General features: G+C 41.6%; 1 protein-coding gene across 3 annotated transcripts in view; it reads left to right on the top strand.

Annotated features, from left to right (window-relative positions):
• LOC133400424 (tenascin-like) overlaps positions 1-27870 on the top strand; it is a 133004-nt gene that overhangs the window by 70302 nt on the left and 34832 nt on the right. Inside the window, exons 1-5 of one of the 3 annotated variants that reach the window (XM_061673077.1) lie at positions 712-892; positions 21294-21841; positions 22648-23868; positions 24863-25126; positions 25214-25329. In XM_061673077.1, the coding sequence (XP_061529061.1) occupies positions 21355-21841; positions 22648-23868; positions 24863-25126; positions 25214-25329 (2088 nt within the window). In that variant the 5' untranslated portion in view covers positions 712-892; positions 21294-21354. Of the gene's footprint in view, positions 1-711; positions 893-21293; positions 21842-22647; positions 23869-24862; positions 25127-25213; positions 25330-27870 lie in introns of those variants that run through there. The other 2 variants (XM_061673078.1, XM_061673079.1) reach the window with 2 other exon arrangements.

A 27870-nucleotide genomic window follows, 5' to 3' on the forward strand; every position in this document is an offset into this window, starting at 1 on the left:
TGGCCAGTGACAAAAATTAAGTTGACACCCCTGATTTAAAGGATATTTGTATTGTCAACAACTACCTAATCCCCCTGTAGTCAGTAGTCACTATGCTGTAAGCTTACCTTTCATTTCTTCAACCGTTTATATTGGGTTATGAGTTGGATTATGTTTGCTTGGACCCCCCCCCCCCCCCCCCCCCCCCCCCCCCCCCCCCCCTGAAATTGAGCTGAGGCTGTCCCATTTCAGTCACTGCTTTCATGTCCTTAAATGCTATGTTAATGTTGGGTGTGCCTTCACTCTTATCTCACTTACTATTGGCTCGCTGCTACAATTAGCAGCTAATGGACCACAAACACCCCACCACCCCCATCCATCTCTCCCCCCTTTTCTCCCAACCTATCCCTCGCTCTCTCTCTCTCTCTCTCTCTCTCTCTCTCTCTCTGTCCAGCCTTGAGGCATCCCGTTTCAGCTCTTTCGCTTTCAGTCACAATGCTGTGAAGAGGGTGAATGGGTGGGGGGCGTTTAAAAGAGAGCAGTAAGTGGGAGTGGAGTCTGACCGCAGAGGGTCCACTGTTTAAGAGAAAGGGAATTCTCGCTTTCATTTGCTTTCTGTCTCTCTCTCTCTCTTTCTCTCTCTCTCGCTCATTTTAGACACTCTCTCTCTCTCTCTCTCTCTCTCTCTCTCTCTCTCTGTCTTTTCTCACTGGCTGCACAACATCAGCCAGCTCTCTAGGTAGACTCCAGTAAACACTCAAAGAGAGGAGAGAGAAGCAAGAAGATGACAAAGCTGTCAGTGCTCTGAGAGGTGCAGACTGCTGATAACAGGCTTGGCTGATAAGCTGCTGTTCACTTCTGCTTGAGCAAAGATTCACAGATCGGAGAAGAGCCGGTGGGCATTGTGCAGGAGGTAAGTCACCTTCTTTACCTGTATGCAACCATGACATCGGTCAAGAAAAAAAACTGATTGACTTAATTAGGAAAAGACAAACATATTTGCAAAGTTGGACACATTTAACAGCTGTGACCACAGAATTACATATTTGTTTCCACACTTCTGTGTAGATTAATATTAAAACTTTTTTTGCCAATGTTCGTCTATTTTTTTCAATTAAGAAGTTTTTCTACTTGCTTGCTTCCTTCCTGAGAGAGTATTGTGTCTTATGTGTAATGGTGTAATTAACAAAGATTGATATATGGCTCCATTATTCAAATATTAGTACATTGTATTTTCTGTCAATAACCAGCTAATTGGCCACTTGTTTGGACTATGTGGTAACTATGACTTATGCTCTTGGGGCAGGGAAGAATGTTGAATGTATCTGTTGCAAAAAGAGACTTCAGTCATCTGTTTTTTTATGTTATAACCAAGTGAGGACTCTAGCTGCATACACATTGGTGGCAACTGTTTACTGATCAACTTTTTCATCTTTGTCTTGTCGTCGGAAAAGGCGTTGTCTGGAAGGTGAAAAGTAGCTGTGACAGTAGCTATGTATGTCGTACATTAGCTGATGGTTTGGTGAAAAATCAGAGGGTGCTACTGTAGGTGCGTGTGTGTGCGTGTGTGCGCGCACGTGTGTGTTTTGTGAGTGTGCGCGTGTGTGTGTGCGAGCGCCTGTGTGCCCAAGTGTGTGTTCTGCTTGCCAGAGTAGGTCCAGATGTATACTTTATGGTACATGGCAGCAGACAGTAGGTTTGTGTAACCCAGGAAACAGACAGCTGCTTTACATTAGATGCTGCCGGTTGGTTCCTCTCTCAGATCTCCAGCATGGACACCGCAGGCTGTAAACTGGCAGCTTCACGGACACACACACACACACACACACACACACACACACACACACTGACTGTTCCTTCGGTGTAATTCCGTATCTCCTATTTGCGCATCTGCAGCATTTGTTAGTGACTTCAGTCCCAGGGGGAGAATGCGAAATGGGAAGCAGGCATGTTTGTAAAATATTTGAATTGTTAAACAAACTATGGGTATTTGTCAGTTTGTGTGTACATACATTTTTGAATTTTATGTTGTACATTTTAGTTCAGTCGTCACTGATGGTGTAGTGGTACACTCGCCTGACTTTGATGCGGCCAGCGTGGGTTCAGTTCCCACTACAGTGACGGTGTGAATGTGGGTGCGAATGGTTGTCCGTGTCTATATGTGCCCTGCCACTGACTGGCCTCCAGTTCAGGGTGTAGTCCGCCTTTCGTCCCAAGTCAGCTGGGATGGGCTCCAGCGCCCCGCGACCCTAACCAGGATAACTGCTGTTGAAAATGGATGGATGGATACATTTTAGTTCAAATTGTAATTTTTCAGAACAGTGTTCACTGTGGTCAGAAGGCACCATACGATGATGCTGATGGTAATGTGGGTACACATCCAGACAAGTCATACCTGACAATACAAAGTCAGCAGGTCTTAGACAACCTATATTTGCCAAAGAACATTATATTTTATATTACATTGCTGTCATCTATTGTGAATACATGCAACATAGTCATTTATGTTTTCATTTGTCCGGAAAACTTTTCTTTCTAGCTTTTGTTTTAGTATTAATGTTCGAAAGGCAAAATTCCTTATTAAAAGACATTTTGAACGTTTTAAAGAGGCATTATTTGAGGCACTTTTATTATAGCTCGACTACCCTGAAGCTGTTTGCGTAAAGTTAAGAGAGCTATAAGTTTGAGCCTTTGGGAGAAGAATTATCATATGAAGTGATGGAAGAGACCCACAAGACACCAGAGTATTGTGTGCTGCATGCTAATTATGTATATGGAGGAAATCCAAATACAAGAAAAGAGCATGTCAGTGTTTGTCAGCTGCAAATCGAAGCTAAGTGAGGATTTTGTACAATTCGTCTCAGCTATATCTTCTCCAACTTTACGGCATTATTTTTAAGTCATACCATCTCAGGTCTCTGCTTACATTGCGATACCTGCAGTGCAGCATATGCGCTATTCATTCATAGGTGGTCTTTTAGGATTGTTTAGCTACACGTGAGTAGCCACTGTCAGACAGTGACACACAGCGTAACGACGAGTGGGAAATGGGCCATTGTTTGGACAGCTGTTAGCTCCCTATGCCCCGTGCCCTACAAAGCTCTATGAGCGGACGGTTTTAACCCCACTTAGCTCCTTGACTGGTGATGGAGCACAAACAGTAATTGTAGATATTCATGACAACCCATGATTGGAAAGACCTAGGAGTGATGAGATACAATGACCTTTATGAAGAAAATCCATACATTTCCATACACATTTTGGGGCGTTCTTTAAAATATAAGCTAACTCGATGTCATTTATGGTGAGGTTGTTTGGATAATTTCACCTGGACTATACTGTTGCTGTAAATATGTGAACCAGATGGCTCCCCCCCAAAAAAAAAAAAAGAGTATACCACAAGACACAAACAACTGTAAACTTCAGATGAAATCTTCATAGTGGAGCCTCTCCTATTTGTGTTTATTGTTAAAATTGTCAGTCTGTCAGAATGTGCTTGATCAATCAGAAATGGGGTATCCGCTGTCTTCATTCATTCATTCATTTTCCGTTCCGCTTATCCTCATTAGGGTCCCGGGCGTGTTGACGCCTATCCCAGCTATCTTCAGGCTAGAGGCGGGGTACACCCTGAACTGGTCGCCAGCCAGTCGCAGGGCACAGATAAACAAATAACCATTTGCACTCACATTCACACCTACGGGCAATTTAGAGTCAACCCACCATGCATGATTTTGTGATGTGGGAGGAAACCGGAGTAACCGGAGAACAGGCACGGGGAGAACATGCAAACTCCACACAGGCGAGGCCGGATTTGAACCCGGGTCCTCAGAACCGTGAGGCAGATGTGCTAACCAGTCGCCCAACGTGCCGCCTTTGCTGTCTTCAGTGTATACCTATTATTGCATAATGACTCAATGAGAAATATTATTCTGCATTACAGGAACCGGGAACATTTCCAACCTCTGATAATATAAGTGGAGCGGAAAGCTACCCTGTAGAATTTTTACTTACAAACACACTTTTAAAAAAAATGCAACAAAAAAATATATTTATCTGTATTTATTGCTTATGCATTAATACGATTATCTCTGCAGGTAGATTAGTCTGTAAACATATTGCTATAGTCTCTCTGCAAGTTATTTAAAAATTATTAAAATACTGTAATACTTATGGTCAAGACTGTCAAAAATATTTGCTTTGTAGTCAGTACAATTGACAGATCATCGAGTCATACATCCTTGACTTCATTTGAGAGTGCCCATGATTTTATCCTCGCATGACTTTGGGTTTAAAAGAAGAGTACAGTGGAACTGCATTTCCAGACAAACCCACGTAGATCAGCCCCCAGCATCCAAAAATGTATCTCTGTGTTTAAACCATCCCAGACGGCTTGTAATGTTCCTCTGATGCTAATGTGTGAAGTCTTGAAGCAATGGTATTCAGGATGGCTTTGTATTGGTCAGCCCACCGCCAACAGATGAACACACGTGTTAAACTCTTCACTGTTCCTCCACCGGCAATCTCACACAATGTATACACCACATGGATCTTGGAAGGATGGGGCTCCTTTTGAAAGGGGCAAAGAACTTCAATTAGGAAAAAAAAATAGTTGGGGGGGGGGGGGGAATCCAATGGAAGCCAATGAGCAGCAGACTTGAGGCACTAGGGTCATTAGACTCACACAAGTGTCTGAATGCATGACACTCCCAATTGGGACACGCAACACACTTTGGGCTTTCATCACCGACAAGGACTAACAGATGTCCCAGTATCACTGCCAACTCACTCATCGCCTTTCTAGAGGAAAGAGAATTACTCCTGCTATCTCATTTGAATGGAAGTCAGGAACAGGTGTTCAATAATAAATGCTAAAAATACACTGTAAAGTGTAAAATATGAAATCCTTCCACCGTCTATATCATGAATTCATTATAGTGTGTGTGGATTGTGGCATTTTATTTTGCAGAGTTTCAAATGGTTCTTTTGGTAAGCAGCTAGAAAGATGAAATGGGTCAGTGAGTATATTCAGTGATGGGATCTCTCAGCTTGTCAATCATTTGAGTCACACTGTAGGACTTTTCACACAAATCTATAGTATATCTCTCCCCGATTCCACTCATGCCCTAAATACACTTGTCTGATCTTAGAAGGTCATAGAAGTTACAACTTTGCAAAATAACTTCTCTGAGATTCATGCATCTGATTATTATGTGAAGGAATGCCGAGGTGTCCGTTTAGACAAGTCCTACAACATCACCTTACGTCATTAGCACGTTTCAATAGGCAGCCAGGTACATGCCAGATTTTTATAGAAATTATAGTGCAATGCGAAAGCTGGTTGGAGGAGTGGAGAGAGCAAAGATCTACGCAAAACAACAAAACAGCAGGTAGATGTGTAAATGCTGCGCACAATGCTTCCAAGCCTCCGCACCACAAAGGGGAAAGACTAATAAAGCAGAATCCTATACTGTTAAAAAGATGATGAACAATGACTTGCATCCAACCCCTCCATCTGGACCCAGTGAGACCAGAAGCTGTAGACGGAAGCACTGCAGGAGAAGTGCCACAAAGAATATTGATGGGCCTCACAGCGAGAAGTCATCCAAATAACAATACAATACAAACGGGATTGAGTTCTGATTGCGGCACGGTTGACCTGGTGAGCACTGTCATTCGCTTTAGATCCTCCATATTGTACTGTCAAAGTCGAAAATTGTTTTTCCTTGAAGAAATAATTTCGGGCGATGCTATCAGTCAGGCATTTTAACTGAAGCTCTCGATCACTCCAGCAGGCCAATTAGGGCTCAGTCTTGGCAGTGACTTTCCGTACAGTGTTTCTCCTGCATGGATCCAGTGTGTTCGGTTCTTATCAGCTATGAGCAAATGAATCCCCACTACTCCCTTGTTATCTGCGTCGTCAAACCCAATGGGGTCAGAGCTTAGAGTCGATGAGAGTAGCCTCAGTTCGATGGGATCTGTCGACGCCATTCTCTCTCCTCTCATCATTCGTTTGGCAAGTCAAACCATTAATAATACGTTATCCTAAGACGAAACATGATAGCAGACCGGCACGTGCACATATAAACCCCAAGTGGTGATCAAACGCCTGCCCTTTTGCCTTGAATGAAAAAGTGTTGCAGCCTTTTTTAATCTTTCACCAACATTTAAAAAAAAAAAAACATTACCCTCTCTGCCATCAATTCCATCCAAAGTGGTTTGATATTTGAGGGGCATTTATTTGAGTCCTTGAAATAATTGTAATTGTAATTGCTCCCACCTTCATTTATATGGGGTTAACCAGAATCACTTTTAATGGGGGCAGATGCGTGCCGACCCCCATTTGACATAAGTTAGAATGTGACTGCTTAATTCTGAACACAGCCACATTCCCATTTATAAGAGGGGTGTCCACTTTTTTTTTTCCAACTGAGTTGTACAGGTGGCACGGTGGCAGTCTGGTTAGAGCGTCAGCCTCACACTTCTGAGGACCCGGGTTCTTTCCTGTTAATTTGTTTTTCAGGGAGTCGATGCACAGTCATATTCTCCAACAATGCATCACTTTGTCCAAGAACACACCAGTGATCTTTTTTATGCAGGTGTCAATGGTTCTTGTAGTTCAGCACAACACCGATAGCCACATCTGTCATAACAGGCAGAAAGAGAAAATATCATGTGCCCTCCAAAGCGTGCGGTGATAAAATGTTAAAAAGCTTTTCTGAGAAGCAGCATTAAATTAAGCCATCAATCGCGATGGAGCAGTCGACTCAAGCTATAGTTCTCTTCCCGGAAATTAATTTCTGTGTTTGATTATCATAACTCACAATTGTAGTGCTGTCCTCAGCAACTCACTATCTCTCCAGCTATGACCTTGGTAGAGATGCAGGAGCCAAATCAATGCTCACCTGCTCTTGCTGTAGGTTTCTTTCACCTACCAGGCACGTTGACCGCGGTAGATATATTTATCAGCAAATCTGTATTTAGAGGGGAAATGGCATTGCTCTTCAAGTTATGGTCAGAGGCAGTAATGTATTTATTTGTATTTGTCCATCACTGTATGATGCCATCTCAAGGTGAAAGGAGCGCCGGGCAGTAATCCTGCATTCAGTCATAAGTGTGACCCAGATTGGGATTCTACACCGTTGAAGATAACTGAGTTTTTGTCATGGGCGACCTAAAAAACAAGAGAAACTTGATAAATTCTTCAGAAACTAAAAGAAAACGTGCATCCGATCAGATCTGTCCATAATACATCCAGGGAGTTGGGTTGCTGTTGTATTCACTGAATATTTACAGCCTTGACACACCGAGTGGGTTGTGTTGCTTCATTTTTCAGTTTGTTTGTTGTCAAGATATCAAGCAGATGCTGTGCAGACTTAGCTACTGATAATTTGGAAATATATTTTATTTTTTAAAAAAATAAGAAAAATACTTGGGTCAGATATGTATTAATTTGTCAATGTATTGATTATCGTGGTTGCATTTTGTTGCTACAATAAGAGGCAAAATATTACACACAATAGTAGTACAGTTGTACATATATTGCTAGCTACAAACACTATAATAAATATATTGTTAATCTCTCTAGCGGTTTAAAACAGAACTCTAAACTGTACATCATTATATTTATAAAGGAAAATTAATAATATGAACTAGGTAATTGATCTCATTTACTTGTGCAAGTTGTCATCATGCTCAGTTTATCCATTGCAGAGTGCTTGCAGCGCAATATCTTATAATATCTTATCTAATTTATGTTGGACCTGCCATATGAGAAAGTCTCACTAACCTACTAAGACCTAACCTACTGGCGCAGTTTGAGAGAAATTCTCACTTTTGCTTGTATTATTAATGATGACCTGCCTGGCAGGTAGAATACAAAGTTATATCCAAAGGATGCTGCAGCATGATATGTGAGATTGCTACAGACCATTTTGGACGTGAAGCATGTGATCACATGTGATTACAATTCAACACTTACACAAGATGCATGTTCCTTCAGGGACAGACAGGGTAATTATTTGCAAATGTGTTTGAAGTGGTTTACATTACAGTATATTGATGTTAAATGTTGATGACAGATTTATACATGATCCACACGTGAAAGAGAATTCACATTCATTGAGATAGGGCTGTGTGAGGGAAACAGTTATCCATCCATCCATTTTTTGTAACCGCTTACAGAAAGGGCGAGAGGCGGGGTACACTCTGAACTGGTCGCCAGCCAATGGCAGGGCTCATAGAAACAAACAACCATTCGCACTCACATTCACACCGAAGAGAATTTTTTGTCTTTAGTCTTCAATCAACCTCCCATGCATGTTTTTGGGTGTGGGAGGAAACCGGAGTACCCGGAGAAAAGCCATGCAGGCACGGGGAGGACATGGAAACGCCACGCAGGCGGGGCCGGGATTTGAACCCCGGTCTTCAGAACTGTGAGGCAGGTGTGATAACCAATCGTCCCCCATGCCGCCGGAAAGAGGGATGTTTCCACAAAATTGAATGTGGTTATCTATCTCTCAGTGGTCTGAGGATCCCCATTGTCTTGTTATACAAATTTGCTCTTTGAACACTTGCGAGCTAAATAAAAAATATATCCATCAATATGCACCTTGATACAATGTTAACACATTGCTGCATACCTGAGGAGGATTTGCACATTTGACCACCAAACACCAGGTGTGAAGTAATGGTGCACGCTTTCCTATCTCTTATTTCAATAGCATTCTATTCAGCAAATGCCCCAGTTTTGTTTGTGTATGTATTGTTGCTCACGGGAAAATGGAGCATTAGGTAAAAAACGTGCACGTCTTATTATATCTAAAAAAAAAAATAAAAAAAAAAAGAAATAGATGTATTGGCTGATTGGTAGGAATGGGGTGTGAAATTTAAAAATTGTTTTAACAACTATGGTAATAGGCTTGAAGTCTCACCACCTCAATACAAGTCGTTGAATTTAGTGAGATTTCCATATTATGTTGACACTGTCAAATTAGGTTGATGTAAAGACAGAGGACATTCAGAGTTTTAAATGATAAGGGCCAGAAACCTGGCCCCAGTAAACAAAAATGTGCTATTATTATAATGCTTATTCTGTCAGGTTATAATAGACATTTATAATTTCCTAGCAGAAGACTACGTCCGACACTAATGTAATTTAAGACACAGTGTCAAGGGCTGGTTGAAGAAAGCTGTTAAATCGCATGTGCAAGTCACAAGCAAGTCTCAAGTCATAACCTTCAAGGCTCAAGCAAGTCCCACGTCGCTGTGGGGAAAAAAAATCAAGCAAGTCAAGTCAAGTCGCCTCTAAATTTTAAACAAGTCGGGTCAGGTCATTACTTGGTTTAGGCAAGTCGTAAGTCAAGCCAAACAATCTTGCTCCAGTCGCAACATAGATTAGAGTGGTAAAAAATTGTTTTTTCACAAATCCATCCATCCATTTTCTGAGCCGCTTCTCCTCACCCTATCTCTAAGGGAGAGCCCGGACACCCTGCGGAGGAAACTCATTTCGGCCGCTTGTACCCGGGATCTTGTTCTTTCGGTCACGACCCACAGCTCGTGACCGTAGGCGAGGGTAGGAACGTCGATCGACCGGTAAATCGAGAGCTTCGCCTTTCGGCTTCGCTCCTTTTTCACCACAACGGACCGATACAAAGTCCGCATTACTACAGACGCTGCACCGATCCGCCTGTCGATCTCCCGTTCCATTCATGTGTTCAGAATTAAACAATCTATTTTAGAAGCACTGACTCTGGACAATTCCCAATTGTCATTAGATTAAAGGTAGTAGTGCAGACAGCTTTATCACAGAGCCGACACAACAGATGAAACTTTAATGATGACACTTCAATCAACACATTCAGTAGTATGAAAATTATAATCACACATACCTGAAGCTCCTCACCATTTGTACTGTACTTACTAATGGTGGAATGCACTTTTGTCAACGACTTTTTTACTATCGCCGTGATAGTAATGCAACGTGAGCCCATAGAGCAGACCTATAATGCACTTTGCATCTTGTAGCGCTGACTCTTTCGTCATGCCTGCAAAAGTCTCCACACTTTTTTCTCTTTTTTCTTTTTCTTTGTATCTCTACAACTGACTGCTAGCAACGCCACTTCACTTCTGCATTCAGTGGTTGCCATTATATTTTAGGCACTACTTTCTGCTCGAGAGTGCACACCACTTTGCCTCATTAGTAAATGAGAGGGAGAGAACAAGGACAACATACTCCGTGAATCCATATTTTCTTTTCTTTCGAGCTCCTATCGTTGTTCATGCAGGTGGATACTTCACACTGGGAAGTGCGCAACAAAGCAGACTGTGTTGCCAGGTTGGCGGAATGAACCCCCAAAAGGTTTTCTATCTTCAAAAAAATAAATACATAAACGGCAAACTGTCTTAATTAAAATGCAGATTTACAACTTTAAACCAAATGATTTGTCAAGTAATGTAGTTTAAGTCCAAAGTCAATTCTTTCTTAAGTTATTTGGCAAACAAGTCGCAAGTCTTAAAACTGAAAACTCGAGTTGACCCGAGTCATTCCCATCTCCACATTAAAGTAATTGTGCAACATTTCAGATGGCATGTAATAAAAATAAATACTCATCCTGCCTTTTAAGGCAATCCATAACTTTGCCCCACTATCAAAACTCATTATTATCATATACTCTCAGATCGTGATCACCCCTCCACCGCCTGTCCCCGCTTCCCTCTGTCCACCATAGGGGACAGAGCTTTCAGCCTCTACCCTACCTTTTAAACTCATTACTGGACCACCTGATCTCTGCCATACTGATTTACAGCGGCTGAAATAAGTATTTAACACGTCACCATTTTTCTCACTGCATATATTTCCGAAGGTGCTATCGACATGAACATTTCACCAGATGTTGGGAACAACCCAAGTAACCCATACAGACAAAGAAAGTAGAAAAATTTAGCTCAGGAATTAAGTTGTGTGTAATAATGTGAAATGACAAAGGGGAAAAGTATTGAACACACAACTGGTATTTACTTAATACTTCGTGCAACAGTTTTTGTTTGCAATGATAGCTTCAAAGACGCCTGCTGTATAGAGAAACTGGTGTGATTTTCATTCCATTCCGCCACAAAAGCAGTCTTCAAATCATGAAGGTTTCGTTGGCTTCTTTTATGGACCTTGAGATTCAGTTCTTTCGATAGATTTTCGATTAGATTCAAGTCAGGTGATTGGCAGGGCCATTCCAGCAGTTTTATTTTTTTCCTTTGAAAGTAATTGAGAGTTTCCTTGGTAGTAAGTTTTGGATCATTATCCTGATGAAATGTCCCGCCTTGTTTCATTGTCATCATCCTCGTAGATGACAGCAGATTTTTGTCAAGAATGTCTCGGTACGTTTGCCCTTTCATCCTTCCTTCAATAATGTGTAATAATAAGTTTATCAGTGCCATTTGCTGAAAAGCAGCCCCACACCATCATGTTCCCACCTCCGAACTTCACTGTTGGTGTGGTGTTTTTTGGGTGGTGTGCAGTGCCATTTCTCCTCCAAATGTGGTGTGCATTATGACATCCAAAGAGTTAATTTTTGTTCTCATCAGACCAGACTATATTCTCCCAATATTTAACTGGCGTGTCCAAATGTTGTTCAGCTTTCAACTTTAAACTAGAATTGACATGCTCTTTATTTATTTTTTTTAAGCAAAGGCATCTTGCGTGGTGAGCGTGCATACAGGCCATGGCGGCGGAGTGCATTACTCACTGTTTTCCTTGTGAAAACAGTACCTGCTATTTCCAGGTCTTTTTGAAGCTCTCCACAGGTGGTCATTGGCTCTCGGACAACTCTTCTGATTATTCTTTGCATTCCTCTGTCTGAAATCGAGGAGAGAAGAGCATCTGATCGAGGTGGTATGATTGGCTTTTCACTTATGTATTATGGCCCCAACCGTGCTCACTGGAACATTTGCGATGGTCTTGAGACAGCTCTTTGCTCTTACCCATCATGACATGTGTCTTTACTTACATCTTGGCAATAAGACCTTTTTGTAAGGCATCAATTAGGACTGAACCAGCTGATTTTCATTTGCACTGACAAGGGGCTGGATAGCTGTTTGATTATTGATCTATTTGAGGTGTTTTCTTCGCTTTCCATGCCTTTTTACACCTCCCTTTCTTCATGTGTTCAATACCGTTTCCCTGTGTCATTTCAAATTATTACACACAACTTAATGTCTGATCTTATTTGTTCTACTTACTTTTTATGTATGGATTACTTGGGTTGTTCCTAACATATGGTGAAAATGTCATGTCAATAGCACCTTTGGAAATACACTTAGTGAGAAAACTGGTGACGTTTTAAATACTTATTTCAGCCGCTGTATGTACTCTTATTTTTACTCTTTTCAAATCCACACTTAAACCATACTTGTTCACTCCATTTTCACTTCTTTTGCATCAAATGTGTGTTTCTCAGTCTCCCTAGATGGAGGATTTTCTGAATTCTGTATGTACTGCAGTACCAAGCAGCCAGCAGTGGAATAAGAGTAAACATGTTTCTCATACTCTGTTGTAGTTTGTTTCATCTATTTCTGAATAAAGCGGTATCTTGCCAGAGCCAGATTTTCCCACAAAGCTGCACTGGTCTGTCAGGGTCGCCTTGTTTACAGGTCCATGTGGAGAGCAGCCAGCCTTCAAAGTGAGAAAGCCAACCATCCGGCCAGAACTAAAACCTGAGCTGCAACTCAAAGCAATTTTTTTGGCCATTTTCTTGATCTTATCCCTAGTTTAAGATGCTTAGACTCAGCTGTGATTCTGTACTTTGGTGCATGCACCAATGAGCACAAGCGACATAGTGTGTCAGCGATTGAGATGCTGAGAGGATTTGTGTGCCCCCCTGGGTCCAGATTCTCATCACTCCCAGCAGCATGCTATATTATCACATTTGCAGTTTACCCAACATGGAAGCGCTCATCTCTCGTCGTCTAATCAGGCGATTGGTGGGTGAAGCCTTGGGATCCTTGCACAGTGAGCTCATCTGTTAGCTTGCCTAGTCACATGTAGAGAGGAGAGGACTGAACATGTTGCCCTGGATCAGTACCTGCTGTGTCTTAACACACATTGGCTGGCGAACATTCCTAATGTTTTTGTTGTTTCCCAAAAGTAAGACTGTAAGTTGAAGACAGAGATCCATATACTGTGTGTGTATATATATATATATATATATATACAACCCCAATTCCAATTGAGTTGGGACGTTGTGTTAAACATAAGTAAAAACAGAATACAATTTTAAAATCATGTTCAACCTATATTTAATTGAATACACTACAAAGATAAGCTATTTAATGTTCAAAATGATAAACTTTATTGTTTTTAGCAACTAATCATAAACTTGGAATTTAATGGCTGCAACACATTCCAAAAAAGCTGGGACAGGTGACAAAAAAAGACTGAAAAAGTTGAGGAATGCTCATCAAACACCTGTTTGGAACATCCCACAGGTGAACAGGCTAATTGGGAACAGGTGGGTGCCATGATTGGGTATAAAAGGAGCTTCCCTAAATTGCTCAGTCATTCACAAGCAAAGATGGGGCGAAGTTCACCTTTTTGTTAACAAGTGCGTGAGAAAATAGTCGAACAGTTTAAGGACAATGTTCCTCAACGTACAATTGCAAGGAATTTAGGGATTTCATCATCTGTGGTCCATAATATCATCAAAACTTTCAGAGAATCTGGAGAAATCACTGCATATAAGCGGCAAGGCCGAAAACCAACATTGAATGCACGTGACCTTCGATCCCTCAGGCAGCACTGCATCAAAAAACAACATCAATGTGTAAAGGATATCACCACATGGGCTCAGGAACACTTCAGAAAACCAATGTCAGTAAATACAGTTCGGCGCTACATCCGTGAGTGAAACTTGAAACGCTACTATGCAAAGCAAAAGGCATTTATCAACAACACCCAGAAACGCTGCCAGCTTCTCTGGGCACGAACAAGCTCATCTAAGATGGACTGATGCAAAGTGGAAAAGTGTTCTGTGGTCCGACGAGTCCACATTTCAATTTGTTTCCCTGCTTATTTCAGCAAGACAATGCCAAACCACATTCTGCACATGTTAAGACAGCATGGCTTCGTAGTAAAAGAGTTTGGGTACTCGACTGGCCTGCCTGGAGTCCAGACTTGTCTCCCATTGAAAATGTGTGGCGCATTATGAACCGTAAAAGACGACAACGGAGACCCCGGACTGTTGAACAGCTAAGCTGTACATCAAGCAAGAATGGAAAGAATTCTACCTACAAAGCTTCAACAATTAGTGACCTCCGTTCCCAAACGTACATTAAATATCTTGTCTTTGTAGTGTATTCAATTAAATATAGGTCAAACATGATTTGCGATTGGCTGGCAACCAGTTCAGGGTGTACCCCGTCTCCTGCCCAATGATAGCTGGGATAGGCTCCAGCACGCCCGCGACCCTCGTGAGAAGAAGCGGCTCAGAAAATGGATGGATGGATGGACAACATCCCAACATCATTGATATTGGGATTGTGTGTGTATATATATATATATATATATATATATATATATATATATATATATATATATATATGCACTTGCAAGAAAATTTATGTGAACCCGTTGTAATTGCATGGATTTCTGCATACATTTTCATCAAATGTGATTTAATCTTCATCGAAGTCTCAGCAATAGACAAACACAGTCTGCTTAAATGAATACTGTACCACACAAACAATTATACATTCCAATGTTTTCACTAAAAATAGCACCTAAACATCACTATTACAGTTAAAATGATCTGTTGATGTTGATGACGAATCATGTCACAAAGCATTACTAATAATGACGCATTAGCTAAGTAATGGATGAACGATTTTATTGTCCGTAATGATTAGAGCTTACAGGTAAGTGAAGATCTGAGACACCACTGATAAGGTATAGTGTTAGATGAAAATACTGTTTGTTATTCACTGAGTAGTCGAGTTTGGTCTGACTTGTAACACCATCATTACATTATCGCTCCGATTGCCGTTGATTTTTGGTTATTGACTTCACCAAAAGCTCCTGTAAATTGAGGTAAGTGTGTGACCTAAAGCTCAAGAAAACAACTGGAGTTGAGTTGATAAAGTGTTATTGATGATCTTCTGAGTCTTTCCAAGTTCCGCCAGGTTAAAATCACACCCAAAAAAAGTTGCAAAGTGAAAAAAGGAGGTGAACTTTTAGATTGAATAACTGATTGACCCTGCTTTGGCAGCAATAAGTGGAGGGAGACTAGTTTCAGATGAGCAATATTCTTGGGATATCTGATAGGGATCATTCTCTTGAAGTCATGCCACATTATCTAAATCGGGTTGAGATGAGGACTCACTGGGCCACTCTGTTAAAGACATTATTTTGTTGACTTTCTTCTGTCTTTTTGGCCATCCTCTGTCGAGCTTCAATTGGCTGACAGGTGGTCTTATATTGTCCTGTCAAATGTCTTGATAAACATGTAAATTATTTTTCTGTTGATAACAGCTACCAGTCCAGGCTCTGAGGTCGCAAAGCAATCCCAAACCATACTTCCCTTTTGGGGATTTGGTTTTGAGGGTTGTGTGCTGTGCCTTTTTTATTTGCACATATAGCAGCATTGTGCATTCCTTTCAAACAACTTAATTTTGGTTTTGTATGTCTACAGAATACTTTGCCAGTATTGTTGTGGAACCTCCAGTTGCTCAAGTGCAAAGTTCAAACCTCTGGCTATGTTGTAGTTTTTTCCAACGAATGTGGCTTCCTCCATGGTGTCCGTGATCCCTCTTCGCCTCATTGAGCATTGGGTGCTGTACTGTTAGTCATCTTTCCAAGACAGCCATTTCTAGAGAGAGTCGTTAACTGTGATGAGCATTCTCAATTTATAGAAACTCTGTGCAACTATGTTCTGATAAACAGGCTTAGTGTTAATATACTTTGTAACACTTTCCAGCTTCATGCAAGTCAAGAATTTTTAATCCTATGTCTTCCGAGAGCTCTTCTGTGTGAGGCATTGTTCACATCAGGCAATGAAACTAGCAAAATAGCAAACTCAAAACTGGTGGGTTTTTTTTTTTATTATTCTTTTTTAATATTCATTATAATCCCTCGAGGGAATATTAAATTTACACTCTGCTGTATATTTTTTTGCATTGCACACGATAACAACCCAGATTACACACATGCAGGCATGCAAGGAGAGATGTCAGAGTGAAAGGAGTGCACAAAGAGTGCTGCAACTCTTGAGCGGGACGTGGGCACTTGCTTTAGGGCAGCTCACCAGTAGCCAGGAACCAAACTAGCATTCCTCCAGCAACTAGTTGCCTTTTTATTTTCACATTTGTCCACAGCGGAACTAGAGCAATAGCCCTTGAACTCGAAAGCACAAGTCTTTACGAATGAGCTACTGATGAAAAGCCTCCTTATTCAGGGAAGTTATTCGCCTGCGGCATTGGTGTCAAACTCAAATTCACAGTGGGTAAAAATTAAAAATTGGAACAATGTCGTGGGCCAAACTCAATATTTAATGAAAAATCACTGCGATGTGCATGTTTCCCTTCTCTGCAGAAATTTAGTGTTCAAGTTTATCATATGACAACAAACTTACATTTTGGTTAAACATTGAATCTGGAAAAACAAACTTTAATATTATAAACACGAGAAATCAAATTTGCGATAAAAGACATCAGTGTGATTTGTTTGTTGTTTTGTATTTAAATAGATAACATGAATTCTTTTGTCTCTCCATCTTCTATTTATCTATCTCCAACTACCTTTCTTTTTATGTAAATCTTTTTTCAAAGGCCAACAACTAAACAACCCAAAAAAAATAAGAATGTTCTTCAATAAAAACCCAAACTTCAAACAATTAACAGTCCCTGCCTAGGGGTTGATAAAGAGCATTTTAAAAAAAAACAATTATGTTATATTCTTTGTTACAGCCACGTTGCTCTGCACTCGACAAACAGGTCGGTCTTTTACTTTAGTTAACAGACAATCGGCCTCCGTCTTGGAAGTTAACTGTTTTCCATCTTTCTTTTGGCCATTTTTGGGAAAGGGAAGTGTAAATTTGCTCGAGGGGACTGGGAGCATAGTTGCTAACGACTGCGACAGAAAGGGAAGGGGCGCTCGCCGCTCTAGACTGATGGGCCAACACACGCGCAAAGCATTCTGGGATTTGTAATATTAGTGGCACATGTGCTATGTACTGGCGGGTCAACTCTAATACACATTTGATATGGTCTTGCAGGCCAAATATAATTACATTGTGGGCCAAATTTGGCCCCCGGGCCTGAGTTTGACCTATATGGTTTCGGGGTTAATACTTTTATTTTGTATTTGTGGTACTAGTTTAAGCAGACAGTGAAACAAATGAAGTTCAGCTCATGTCCACTTTGTGCAGAAATCTAATTAATTCTAAAGGGTTCATAAACTTTTTCTTGCAACTGTGTTTTTGTGCATCCGTGTGTTTGTGTGTGTGTGTCCTGAACTGGTTGCGCTCAACAAAGACAGTCTGCAAATGATTATTAATCTGGTACTCATCAAAATAAATAACACGCAGTTTTAACAAGCAAGAGAACAGTTTTAAAGAAGCCCTCAAAGGCACAAGCTAAGCAAAATTTTCCATCAGACCTTTTAAACAAATCGTCTCTCAGAGAGGATTGGTAAAAGGTAATAAGAATCATGTTACACAACTAAAAGAAGCCCCAGTGGTTGCCGGGAAGGCTGTTTGGGCATGCTGACCTGCTATTTTCCAGGTAGCTGGGAAGCTGCAGACTGGTGTGCTTTACAGGCAGCCCACAGATGGTTTAGCCATATTACTCTGTCAGCTTTCATCTCCAGAGGAGACACCATGCAGGTATTGTCTTTGTATAGTCAAAAAAGACATTTTCAGATCTCCATGGTCACACACCATCCAAATAGTAGGCACTCATTGAACTGGGCGGAATGTGGAAAGTACTGCATGTCTCCTCTTAGAAAAAAAAGTACCTTTTAGCTTTTGAAAGAAAATTACTTTTGTATGGTTAGCTTACTCTTGTAATAAAAAAAAAAGAAGGAAAATGATAATTATAACTAGTAATACTCTAATAATTTATTAGACCATCTCCCAATGTTTATGCCACAACTGACAACTAAATTAACACCAATGGTAATTACCAATATCCTCTACGTAGAAACATTTAGGGAGTACAGAATATTAAAAAATGGGAACAACATCCATCCATCCATTTTCTGAGCCGCTTCTCCTCACTCGGGTCGCGGGCATGCTGAAGCCTATCCCAGCTGTCATCGGGCAGGAGGCGGGGTACACCCTGAACTGGTCGCCAGCCAATTGCATGGCACATAGAAACAAATAACCATTCGCACTCACATTCACATTCACATTCACAGTCACACCTACAGGCAATTTAGAGTCTCTACTTAATGCATGTTTTTGGGATGTGGGAGGAAACCCGAGTGCCCGGAGAAAACCCACGCAGGCATGGGGAGAACATGCAAACTCCACACAGGCGGGGCCGGGGATTGAACCCGGGTCCTCAGAACTGTGAGGCTGACGCTCTAACCAGTCGACCACCGTGCCGCTGGTAACACCATTATTATTTTTTATATTCTTATTTTATAAGTCAATTTATAGCCAATAGGAAAATGTCTTATGGTCCTTGAATGTTATACTTGACTAATGTTCTCGGTCGATTACTGTTGTAGCGTATACAGGTTAAATAAAAATTTAATTAATTTAGGAGAAAAGAATGAGCTGGAAGCGATGTCTGTGTTACTTCTGGTTTAGCATAATTTTAAATTACAGCGTTATAAATCAAACTATTTTATCTAGTAAAAGGGGAACCACATCACTTTTTGTGTGGGTAAAATTTAGGGAAAGTGACAAGAAACCTTTTTATCAATCTCGTAATCTGAAGGTTGCTATACTTTCTGAAGTTTTAAAGAGTTCTCGACGGCCAGACGTTTTGTTCTTCGAACCCAAACACACACAATAATGCAGGTAGTGAATTTTATACGAAATTTTATGAGATCTAACATGGGGAATCTACAAAAGGGAAATAATACAGGAAACCAAAACAAAACAAACAAAGTACAGACGAACATTGGCAAAGAAAATTGACTTGTGATATGAGGGTGGAATGAAAGTGAAGTGAATGCATGTAGCTGGGGATTCCTGTTCTCATTCATTTAAACCCAAATATGCACGAATCTGTACTTTTAGTAGCAATGTTGGAATTACATGTCTTGAACACGATTGAGGCAGGCAGGTAAAACCTCCAGGTGTTCGGCCGGCGCAGTCCGCACGGGGAAAAGGTGGATTTGCCGGGAAGGAGGAAGAAAAAGGAAAAAGGGAGCACAAAAACCCTGGCAGGACGGCCGGAGCCCAGGTGTCTCTGCTCGCAAGACGTTCGGAGCGGACGTGTAGTACCCGCTTCCGTCCCCAACGGGGTGTGCTCAGGCCCCCAAAAAGGGTAGTTCGGAGCGCTCACCTTATGGTGTGGTGGGCTTCCGAGCGGGGCCAGTCTTCGGCAAGTCAGTTGGACGAGACAAGAGCTGAGCCTGAGAGAGCATAGCGCCGACCTTTTTATGGACGGAGCGAGACAAAAGGGGGTGGTGTCTTACCCCCCTTCTTTTCCCATCACCTTCAGGACCAAAGGGGAAGCTGGACCGCCTCTGAGTGTTACTTTTCCATTTTAGTATTATTTTGTGGTTTAAAACAAGTGGAAAAAATATTAATTATTGGATTTAAGATGGCGGCACGGTGAGCGACTGGTTAGCGCGTCAGCCTCACAGTTCTAAGGACACGGGTTCAATCCCCGGCCCCGCCTGTGTGGAGTTTGCATGTTCTCCCCGTGCCTGCGTGGGTTTTCTCCGGGCACTCCGGTTTCCTCCCACATCCCAAAAACATGCATGAATTGGATAATCTAAATTGCCCGTAGGTGTGAATGTGAGTGCGGATGGTTATTTGTTTGTATGTGCCCTGCGATTGGCTGGCAACCAGTTCAGGGTGTACCCCGCCTCCTGCCCGATGACAGCTGAGATAGGCTCCAGCACACCCGCGACCCTAGTGAAGAGAAGCGGCTCAGAAAATGGATGGATGGATGGATGGATGGATTTAAGATAACAAGACCATTGTTCCTGCTTTGCATTGTACCACGCCCATCCACTTTAATCCCTGTAACGAATGTTTCAAGTGTAATGTGATTGTTGAGAACACTGTGATATTTGCAATGTGGCATTTGTGTGGTGTGGAGTGAAACATTTCATCTGGTTCAGTTGACAACAGATTCAACATCAGACATTCAAGTTTTGCAGAAATGCAGTCACTCGTGGCGTTCATGTAAAGTTCTTAAAATATTAAATCACAGTCAAGTCCGGTAAATACTGTGGTTAATGAACCCGCGGCAGTTCCGTCGCCTGTGGGTGTCGCGAGCACCCTGTCCATTGTCCTGACTTGACTGGCCAAGTGTCGCACCAGCGCAGCAGGGAGGAGACGCCTTTGTTGGTGAGGGTCTGTGGACTGCACATGACGAGAGAGACAATCACAAGCGTTGGCTTTAGAAGATGGAAGTGATATGAAAACAAATCAGAGATTTTGCAGCTTTTTTCCAATTGTAACTATAATTGTAATCATGGAAATTTTCTAAAAGCAACTGTAATTTAATGAAACATTTTCTCCGAGTAATGTAATTTTTCAATTAAAGTACGTAACCTAGTTACACGTAGTTAGTTATTCCCCAACGCCTGTTCACTGCATGTATAGTATGTGATATAGTATTGTACATTCAAATTGGCATTTTAAGCTACAAAAATACATTGATAAATATTGACAATAGATTATGAATACATATTGCTGGCATTGGCAAAATCCTCATATGTTTAAAACCATCACTTTTCAGGAAAACAAAAAAACTGCACTTTCATTTTTCCATAAACATGGCATCATCAAAGAGAGCAAGTCATTTTTAACACTTTAGATATTGGTCAATAATATGTAAAAAAATATATATATATTAATAATAATAATAATAACAGACCCACATTTGGACTGACCATTTGTATCAGTTTGTAAAAAAATATGAAATTGACCAAACTTGGACATAGGAGGTTTCCGCCCAAGAGTGACAATATGTACATATACTGTACACTATTATGTTTAGATTGATACAATTTGTTACACATACAATATGCAAAATGTATGTATGCATATTAATATTTATTCGGCATAATGGTCAAGAAAAGAGTAAATCAAATATTCCTCCTTTCCCGTCCCCTCTGTTTTCAATGTTTTCTGTTTTGATGAAAGGTCACAAAAGAAGAATTGGAATAATTATCGAGTCCACTCTTGGTGCTAGTGGAAGGTCATCATGGGGATGAAAGGCCTCATCTTGGGCTGCGTGGTTGTGGCCATGGTCCTCGAGCCCTCCACTGCTGGCCTGGTAAAGAAGGTCATACGGCATCGCAGAGAGGCTCTAATGCCTAAGAAGAACCAAGAGAACCTCACACTACCAAACCCTGACCAACCAGTTGTCTTCAACCACGTCTACAACATAAATGTTCCCTCCACATCCCTCTGTTCCGTGGACCTCGAGTCACCTGGCGGCACCGTGCCCAATCACAAGAATAACCCACTGGACATGCAAAACACTGAGTACATGGAGCACACGGTGGACGGTGACAATCAGATCGTCTTTACCCACCGCATCAATATCCCCAAGCAGGCGTGTGGCTGCAACAACCAGCCACCTGATATAAAAGAAATCCTGAACAGACTGGAGATGTTGGAGTCAGAACTTTCCAGTCTGAGAGAGCAATGTGGCAGTGGGGCAGGTTGCTGTGGATCTCAAATTACTGGTAGGTTAATATAAAACACTCTATGAGGGGTTTGATGTCGTGTATGTGATATAAATAAATGTATTTTAAAATAATTACTCAAAGGCATGCATGAAAAATAAAGACAAGGATATCCATCACAACTGTTCCAGCAATTCAAACATAAACTTAAAACTTCATATCCTGTGTAAACATATCTTACTGTAGATGTCAAATCAAAAGCTCAGTGGCAAACTTTTAAATGCAAATTACTTCTCACTATTCTTCAGTGCTGTCTACTGACAAAAAAAAAAAAGATTGTCAATGTTCTAGTTTGATACATAAATTGTACCAGTGTGCTTTGAAGCAACACCAACACTGGGTACTTCTAATCTAATGAAATCCAATAAAAGTACTGTGTCAAACAGCGTGTCTTTACAAAGATGATATTTTTCTAGTTTTGCTTGAACTATACAGTATGGTTTTTATTGTAGTTGACAGTCGAGTAGAACTGCTCTGAATCTTTTGGGAGAGCTATTAATAAGATGCAGCTGCATTAAACTACAACCACACTAATATTGAGAGAGCCCTTGTATTTGGATCACCTGTGTGTAGGGTGCCAAATGTGATACGCTTCCAGAGAATGTCGTTCCATATTAACTTATCCGTCTTAGTTTGATTAAAATAAAACAAAAAAAATAAGTTGTAATCACTGATTACCCTCAGGGTTTCAGTAAGTTTAGAGCTTTAAAAAATGATTAATAATGCTTTTCTTTAGTAGATTTCTGTGTGTCCAAAATCTGTTTTTAAATTAAAATATGTCTATATGCTTACTTCTCATCTATCAGGAGAGGTTGCCACAAAGCCTTACTGTAATGGCCGTGGGAATTGGAGCACTGACACCTGCAGCTGTGTATGTGAGCCAGGGTGGAAAGGCCCCAACTGTACAGAACCTGAATGCCCCAATGACTGCCAGGACCAGGGCCGCTGTGTGGATGGGAAATGTGAATGCTTTGAAGGCTTCAGTGGGGATGACTGCAGCGCAGAGCTTTGCCTGCTGGACTGTGGTGATTACGGTCATTGTGTTGAAGGGTCTTGTCTGTGCGAGGAGGGCTTCATTGGTGAGGACTGCTCCCAGACAAACTGCCTCAACAACTGTCTGGGTCGTGGACGTTGCGTTGATGACGAGTGTGTCTGCGATGAGCCTTGGACGGGCTTTGACTGCTCTGAACTCATCTGTCCAAATGACTGCTACGACCGTGGACGCTGCGTCAACGGCACTTGCTTCTGTGATGATGGCTTCACCGGAGAAGACTGTGGTGATCTCACTTGTCCTGGCAACTGTAACAACCGGGGCATGTGTGTGAACGGACAGTGTGTGTGTCAGAGCGGCTACAGTGGAGAAGATTGTTCCAAGCTCACCTGTCCCCAAAACTGCAATGAGCGAGGGCATTGCTTCAACGGGAAATGTATCTGTGACCCAGGTTTTGAGGGTGAAGACTGCTCTGTTCTTTCATGCCCTGAAAACTGCAGCAACAAAGGCCTGTGTATAAATGGAGAATGTTTGTGTGATGAAGAATACCAAGGTGAGGACTGTAGTGAGCTGTCCTGCCCTAACAACTGCCTAGATCGTGGGCGCTGTGTTTCTGGCCAATGCATATGTGATAAAGGGTTCACTGGCGAGGACTGCAGCATCAAGACCTGTCCCAAAGATTGCATGGGACGTGGGGAGTGTGTAGATGGAAAGTGTGTGTGCTTCGCTGGTTTTACGGGTAAAGGCTGTGGTGAGCTGACCTGCCCCAATAACTGTCTCGGCCGTGGCCACTGTGTGAACGGCCAATGTATTTGTCACAAGGGTTTCACTGGTGATGACTGCAGTGAGAAGACCTGTCTCAAAAACTGTCTGGACAGAGGATATTGCAATGATGGCATCTGTGTGTGCTATGAAGGCTTCACTGGGCTCGATTGCTCCATCATAACCTGCCCTGGGGACTGCCAGAACCAGGGACGCTGTGAAAATGGAGTGTGTGTCTGCAATGAGGGTTTCATTGGTGAAGACTGCTCTGCTGGTAAGGACAATGTCTCAATCATTACTTTGTCTTTCAGATACTGTGCTTTTTAAACTGCTTGCAATTAATTTGCTACTCAGGTCTCAATGGCATTCACCTTAAACATCCAATGTATGAATGTAGATTGGACACTATCTCCACCACTTGACTAGCCATCCTTACGATTGTGGGACAAACAAAAAAAAAGATTCTCTTTCGGATTCTTGTGAACAAATCAAATTGCACTTATTGTTACTTTTTCCCTTTAACTTGTTAAAATGTTTCAAGTTTACAGATATTTCGTTTTGTAAATTCATCCATCTATCCATCCATCTATCCATCCATCTATCCATCCATTCTTTGTGCCACTAATCCTCCTCAATTCATAATAGCTGAATTTTGGGCAAGAGGCAGGTTCACCATCAACTAGTCGCCAAGGATACACAGAGACAAACAACCATTCTTTGAGTATTAATACATTCGTATGTAGAACTAGAATAACTTTCTTACAGTGCAGATCTCCACCAAGGCTGAAAATCTGTAATTAAACATAATAAAGTTTTCTTTTGGTAACACCAAAGCAAAGAATTGCCAAGGTTACATTCAAAAATAAAATACAATACTGTACAGTAGGTGGCAATAATGCTCATTATAAAATGGTTTACAGCTACCAAACAACCAAAGGAGAAAAAAAATTATTGGTCCACATTCAGAGCCCACTGGTAATGTAGAAGCTTACATAGTGTAGCTGCTTTTCAGGCATCAGGCCCAGGTTCAATACCAAGTCACTGCCCCATTCCTTATCACACTGTGATTGACTTGGGACCACTCCAGACTGTACTCTTTCTCTTGCCCTAAGGGCATTTTCTGTGACCCCCATCAAAAAAAAGCAATAAAGAAGTGTGTGTTTTTCCTCAATCCATGCCAAATGTTTCCAGTTCTGTCGAAATGGGTTTCCTAGTTTTTGAGTGTTTCCATTTTGTGCATAGCATGGACTTTCTCTGTTTGTCCACAGTTTCACCGCCAAAGGACCTAACTGTGGAAGAGGTCACACCTGAGACAGTGGATCTGTCTTGGGAGAATGAGATGCGTGTGACGGGGTACCTCATCACCTACAGTCCCACAGCCCCTGGAGGTCTGGAGCTGGATGTGCGGGTGCCCGGCGACCAGAAGAAGGCCACTATTAGAGAGCTCGAACCAGGCATTGAGTACCTGATCAGTGTCTATGCTATTCTCAATAACAAGAGGAGCATTCCTGTTACCGCCAGGGTGGCAACACGTATGAGATTTCCAGTTTATAAGTAACAATAAAACAGTCTCAAGCTTATACAAAATGTTAAAAATTAACAGTTCCTAATCATCCCAGACCTTCCTGAGCCTGAGGGATTGAAGTTCAAGACAGTGCGTGCGACATCTGTAGAGGTACAATGGGACCCACTGGACATCCCCTTTGATGGCTGGAACCTCATCTTCAGAAACACTGTGAGTCTTGTAAACAATTTACTGCTATATACCATGGGAATATTTACTTTAAAATGTCACTGCAGACTCTAGGATTATATAGATTTTTTTTTTTAATGCTGGAAATCATTTGCAAGCTAACCTTAACTCAAAATTCCACCCTGCCTCAGGATGAGAGGGCTTATAATGTTAAACAGGGACATATACTGTATAACAAAGCAAATCTGATACTGTCCAACTCTTTAAAATGTTGGAACCACAGCTTAGAGCCATTTGTAAACATTCATCCATCCATTTTCTGAGATGCTTACCCTCACTACGGTCGCGGGATCATTTGAAAACACTACCACTCAAATCAATTTGAAATCTATTCAATTATTGTTTATGTCATGTCACTCATAGTGTAGTGGTACACATTGCTGACCTTCATTTAGCCAGAGTGAGATTGATTTTCATTCAGTGACTGTTGGTGTGCATGTGTAAACCGCTGTCTGCGTGTACATATATGCCTATATGATTCTTGGTCATTGGAGAATATGCTATACAAACCCCAATTCCAATGAAGTTGGGACAGTGTGGAAAATGTAAATGCAAATAGAATACAATGATTTGCAAATTCTTTTCAACCTACATTCTGTTGAATACACTACAAAGATGAGCTATTATATGCTGTTCAAATTGATGAAGGTTATTGTTTTTTTTTAACCTATTCTCTCATTTTTAATTTAATGCCTGCAGCATGTTCCTTAAAAGCTGGGACAAGGGCAACAAAAGACTGGGAAAGTTGAGAATGCTCAAAAAACACCTGTTTGGGACATTCCACAAGTCAACAGGTTAATTGGAAACAGGTGATTTTCATGATGTGATATGAAAGGAGCGTGCCCGAAAGGCTCAGTTGTTCACAAGCAAGGAAGGAGCGAAACCTCACCACTTTGTGAACAGTTGCATCAACAAACAGTCCAACAGTTTAATAACTACGTTTCTCAATTTGTAATTGCAGAGAATTTGCAATTACAGAGAAAAAAACGGCATCATTGTGTAAAGGATATTCCCATGTGTGCTGAAGAACACTTCAGAAAACCATTGTCAGTTAACACAGTTCGTCATGACATCTTCAAATGCAAGTTCAAACTCTAACATGCAAAACGAAAGCCATATATTAGCAACACCCAGAAACACCCCTGGCTTCTATGAGCCCAAACTCATCTGAGATGGATTGACGTAGAGTACAAAAGTGTACTGTGGTCTGACAAGTCCACATTTCAAATAGTTTTTGGGAAATCATGGACGTTGTGTCCTCCGGCCCAAAGAGGAAAATCAGGACCATCCTGTTTGTTATCAGCGAAAAGTTCAAAATCCAGCATCTACGATGGTATCGGGGTGTGTTAGTGCCCATGGCATGGGTAGCTTGCCCATCTGTCAAGGCAATATTCATTCTGAAAGGTACATACAGGTTTTGGAGCAACATATGCTGCCATCCAAGCAACATGTTTTTCAGAAACGTCCCTCCTTATTTCAGCAATACAATGCCAAGGCATAGTCTGCACGTTATAACAGCATGGCTTCGTAGTAAAGGCATGGAGTCCAGACTTGTCTTCCAATGAAAGACATTCATTGTCACATTATGAAGCGCAAAATACAGCAACGGGGACCCCGGACTGTTGAGCAACTGAAGTTGTACATCAAGCAAGAATGGGGAAGAATTCAAACTACAAAGCTTCAACAATTTGTGTCCTCAGTTCACAAACACTTCTTGAGTGTTGTTGTCCCAGCTTTTTCAGAACAGCAAAGCAAAGCAAATTTCGTTATAAAGTGCATTTCATACACAAGGTAACTCAATGTGCTTTACATGATTAAAACCATTACAGGACATCAAATTCAAAATGAGTGCGCATTTGCCAAAAGACAATAGTTTATCAGTTTGAACATTGAATATCTTGTCTTTATGGGGTAATAAATTGAATATAGGTTGAAAAGGATCTGCAAATCATGTTTTTAATTACGTTTTACACAATGTCCCAACTTCATATGAATTGGAGTTTTCGTTATCGAGGAAAAGAAGCCCCAAGGGCTTATGTGAAATCCATCCATCCATTTTCTTCCGTTTATCCGAGGTTGGGTCGCGGGGGCAGTAGCTTTAGCAGGGAAGGCTGGGCTTCCCTCTCCCCAGCCACTTCCTCCAGCTCTTCCGCGGCGTTCCCAGGCAAGACGTAGTCTCTGCAGCATGTCCTAGGGCGTCCTCGGGGTCTCCTCCCGGTGGGACGTGCCAGGAACACCTCACCAGGGAGGCGTCCAGGAGGCTTCCTAAACAGATGCCTGAGTCCTCTCAATGCGGGGGAGCAGCGGGTCTCCTCTGAGCCCCTCCCGGATGACCGAGCTTCTCACTCTATCTCTCAGGGAGAGCCCGGACACCCTGCAGAGGAAACTCATTTCGGCCGCTTGTATCCGGGATCTTGTTCTTTCAGTCACGACCCACAGCTCGTGACCATAGATGAGGGTAGGAACGTAGATCGAAAATAAAATAGAGAGCTTCGCCTTTCGGCTTAGCTCCTTCTTCACCAC

The sequence above is a fragment of the Phycodurus eques genome, chromosome 3, assembly GCF_024500275.1.
Source record: "Phycodurus eques isolate BA_2022a chromosome 3, UOR_Pequ_1.1, whole genome shotgun sequence".
NCBI lineage: Eukaryota > Metazoa > Chordata > Actinopteri > Syngnathiformes > Syngnathidae > Phycodurus > Phycodurus eques.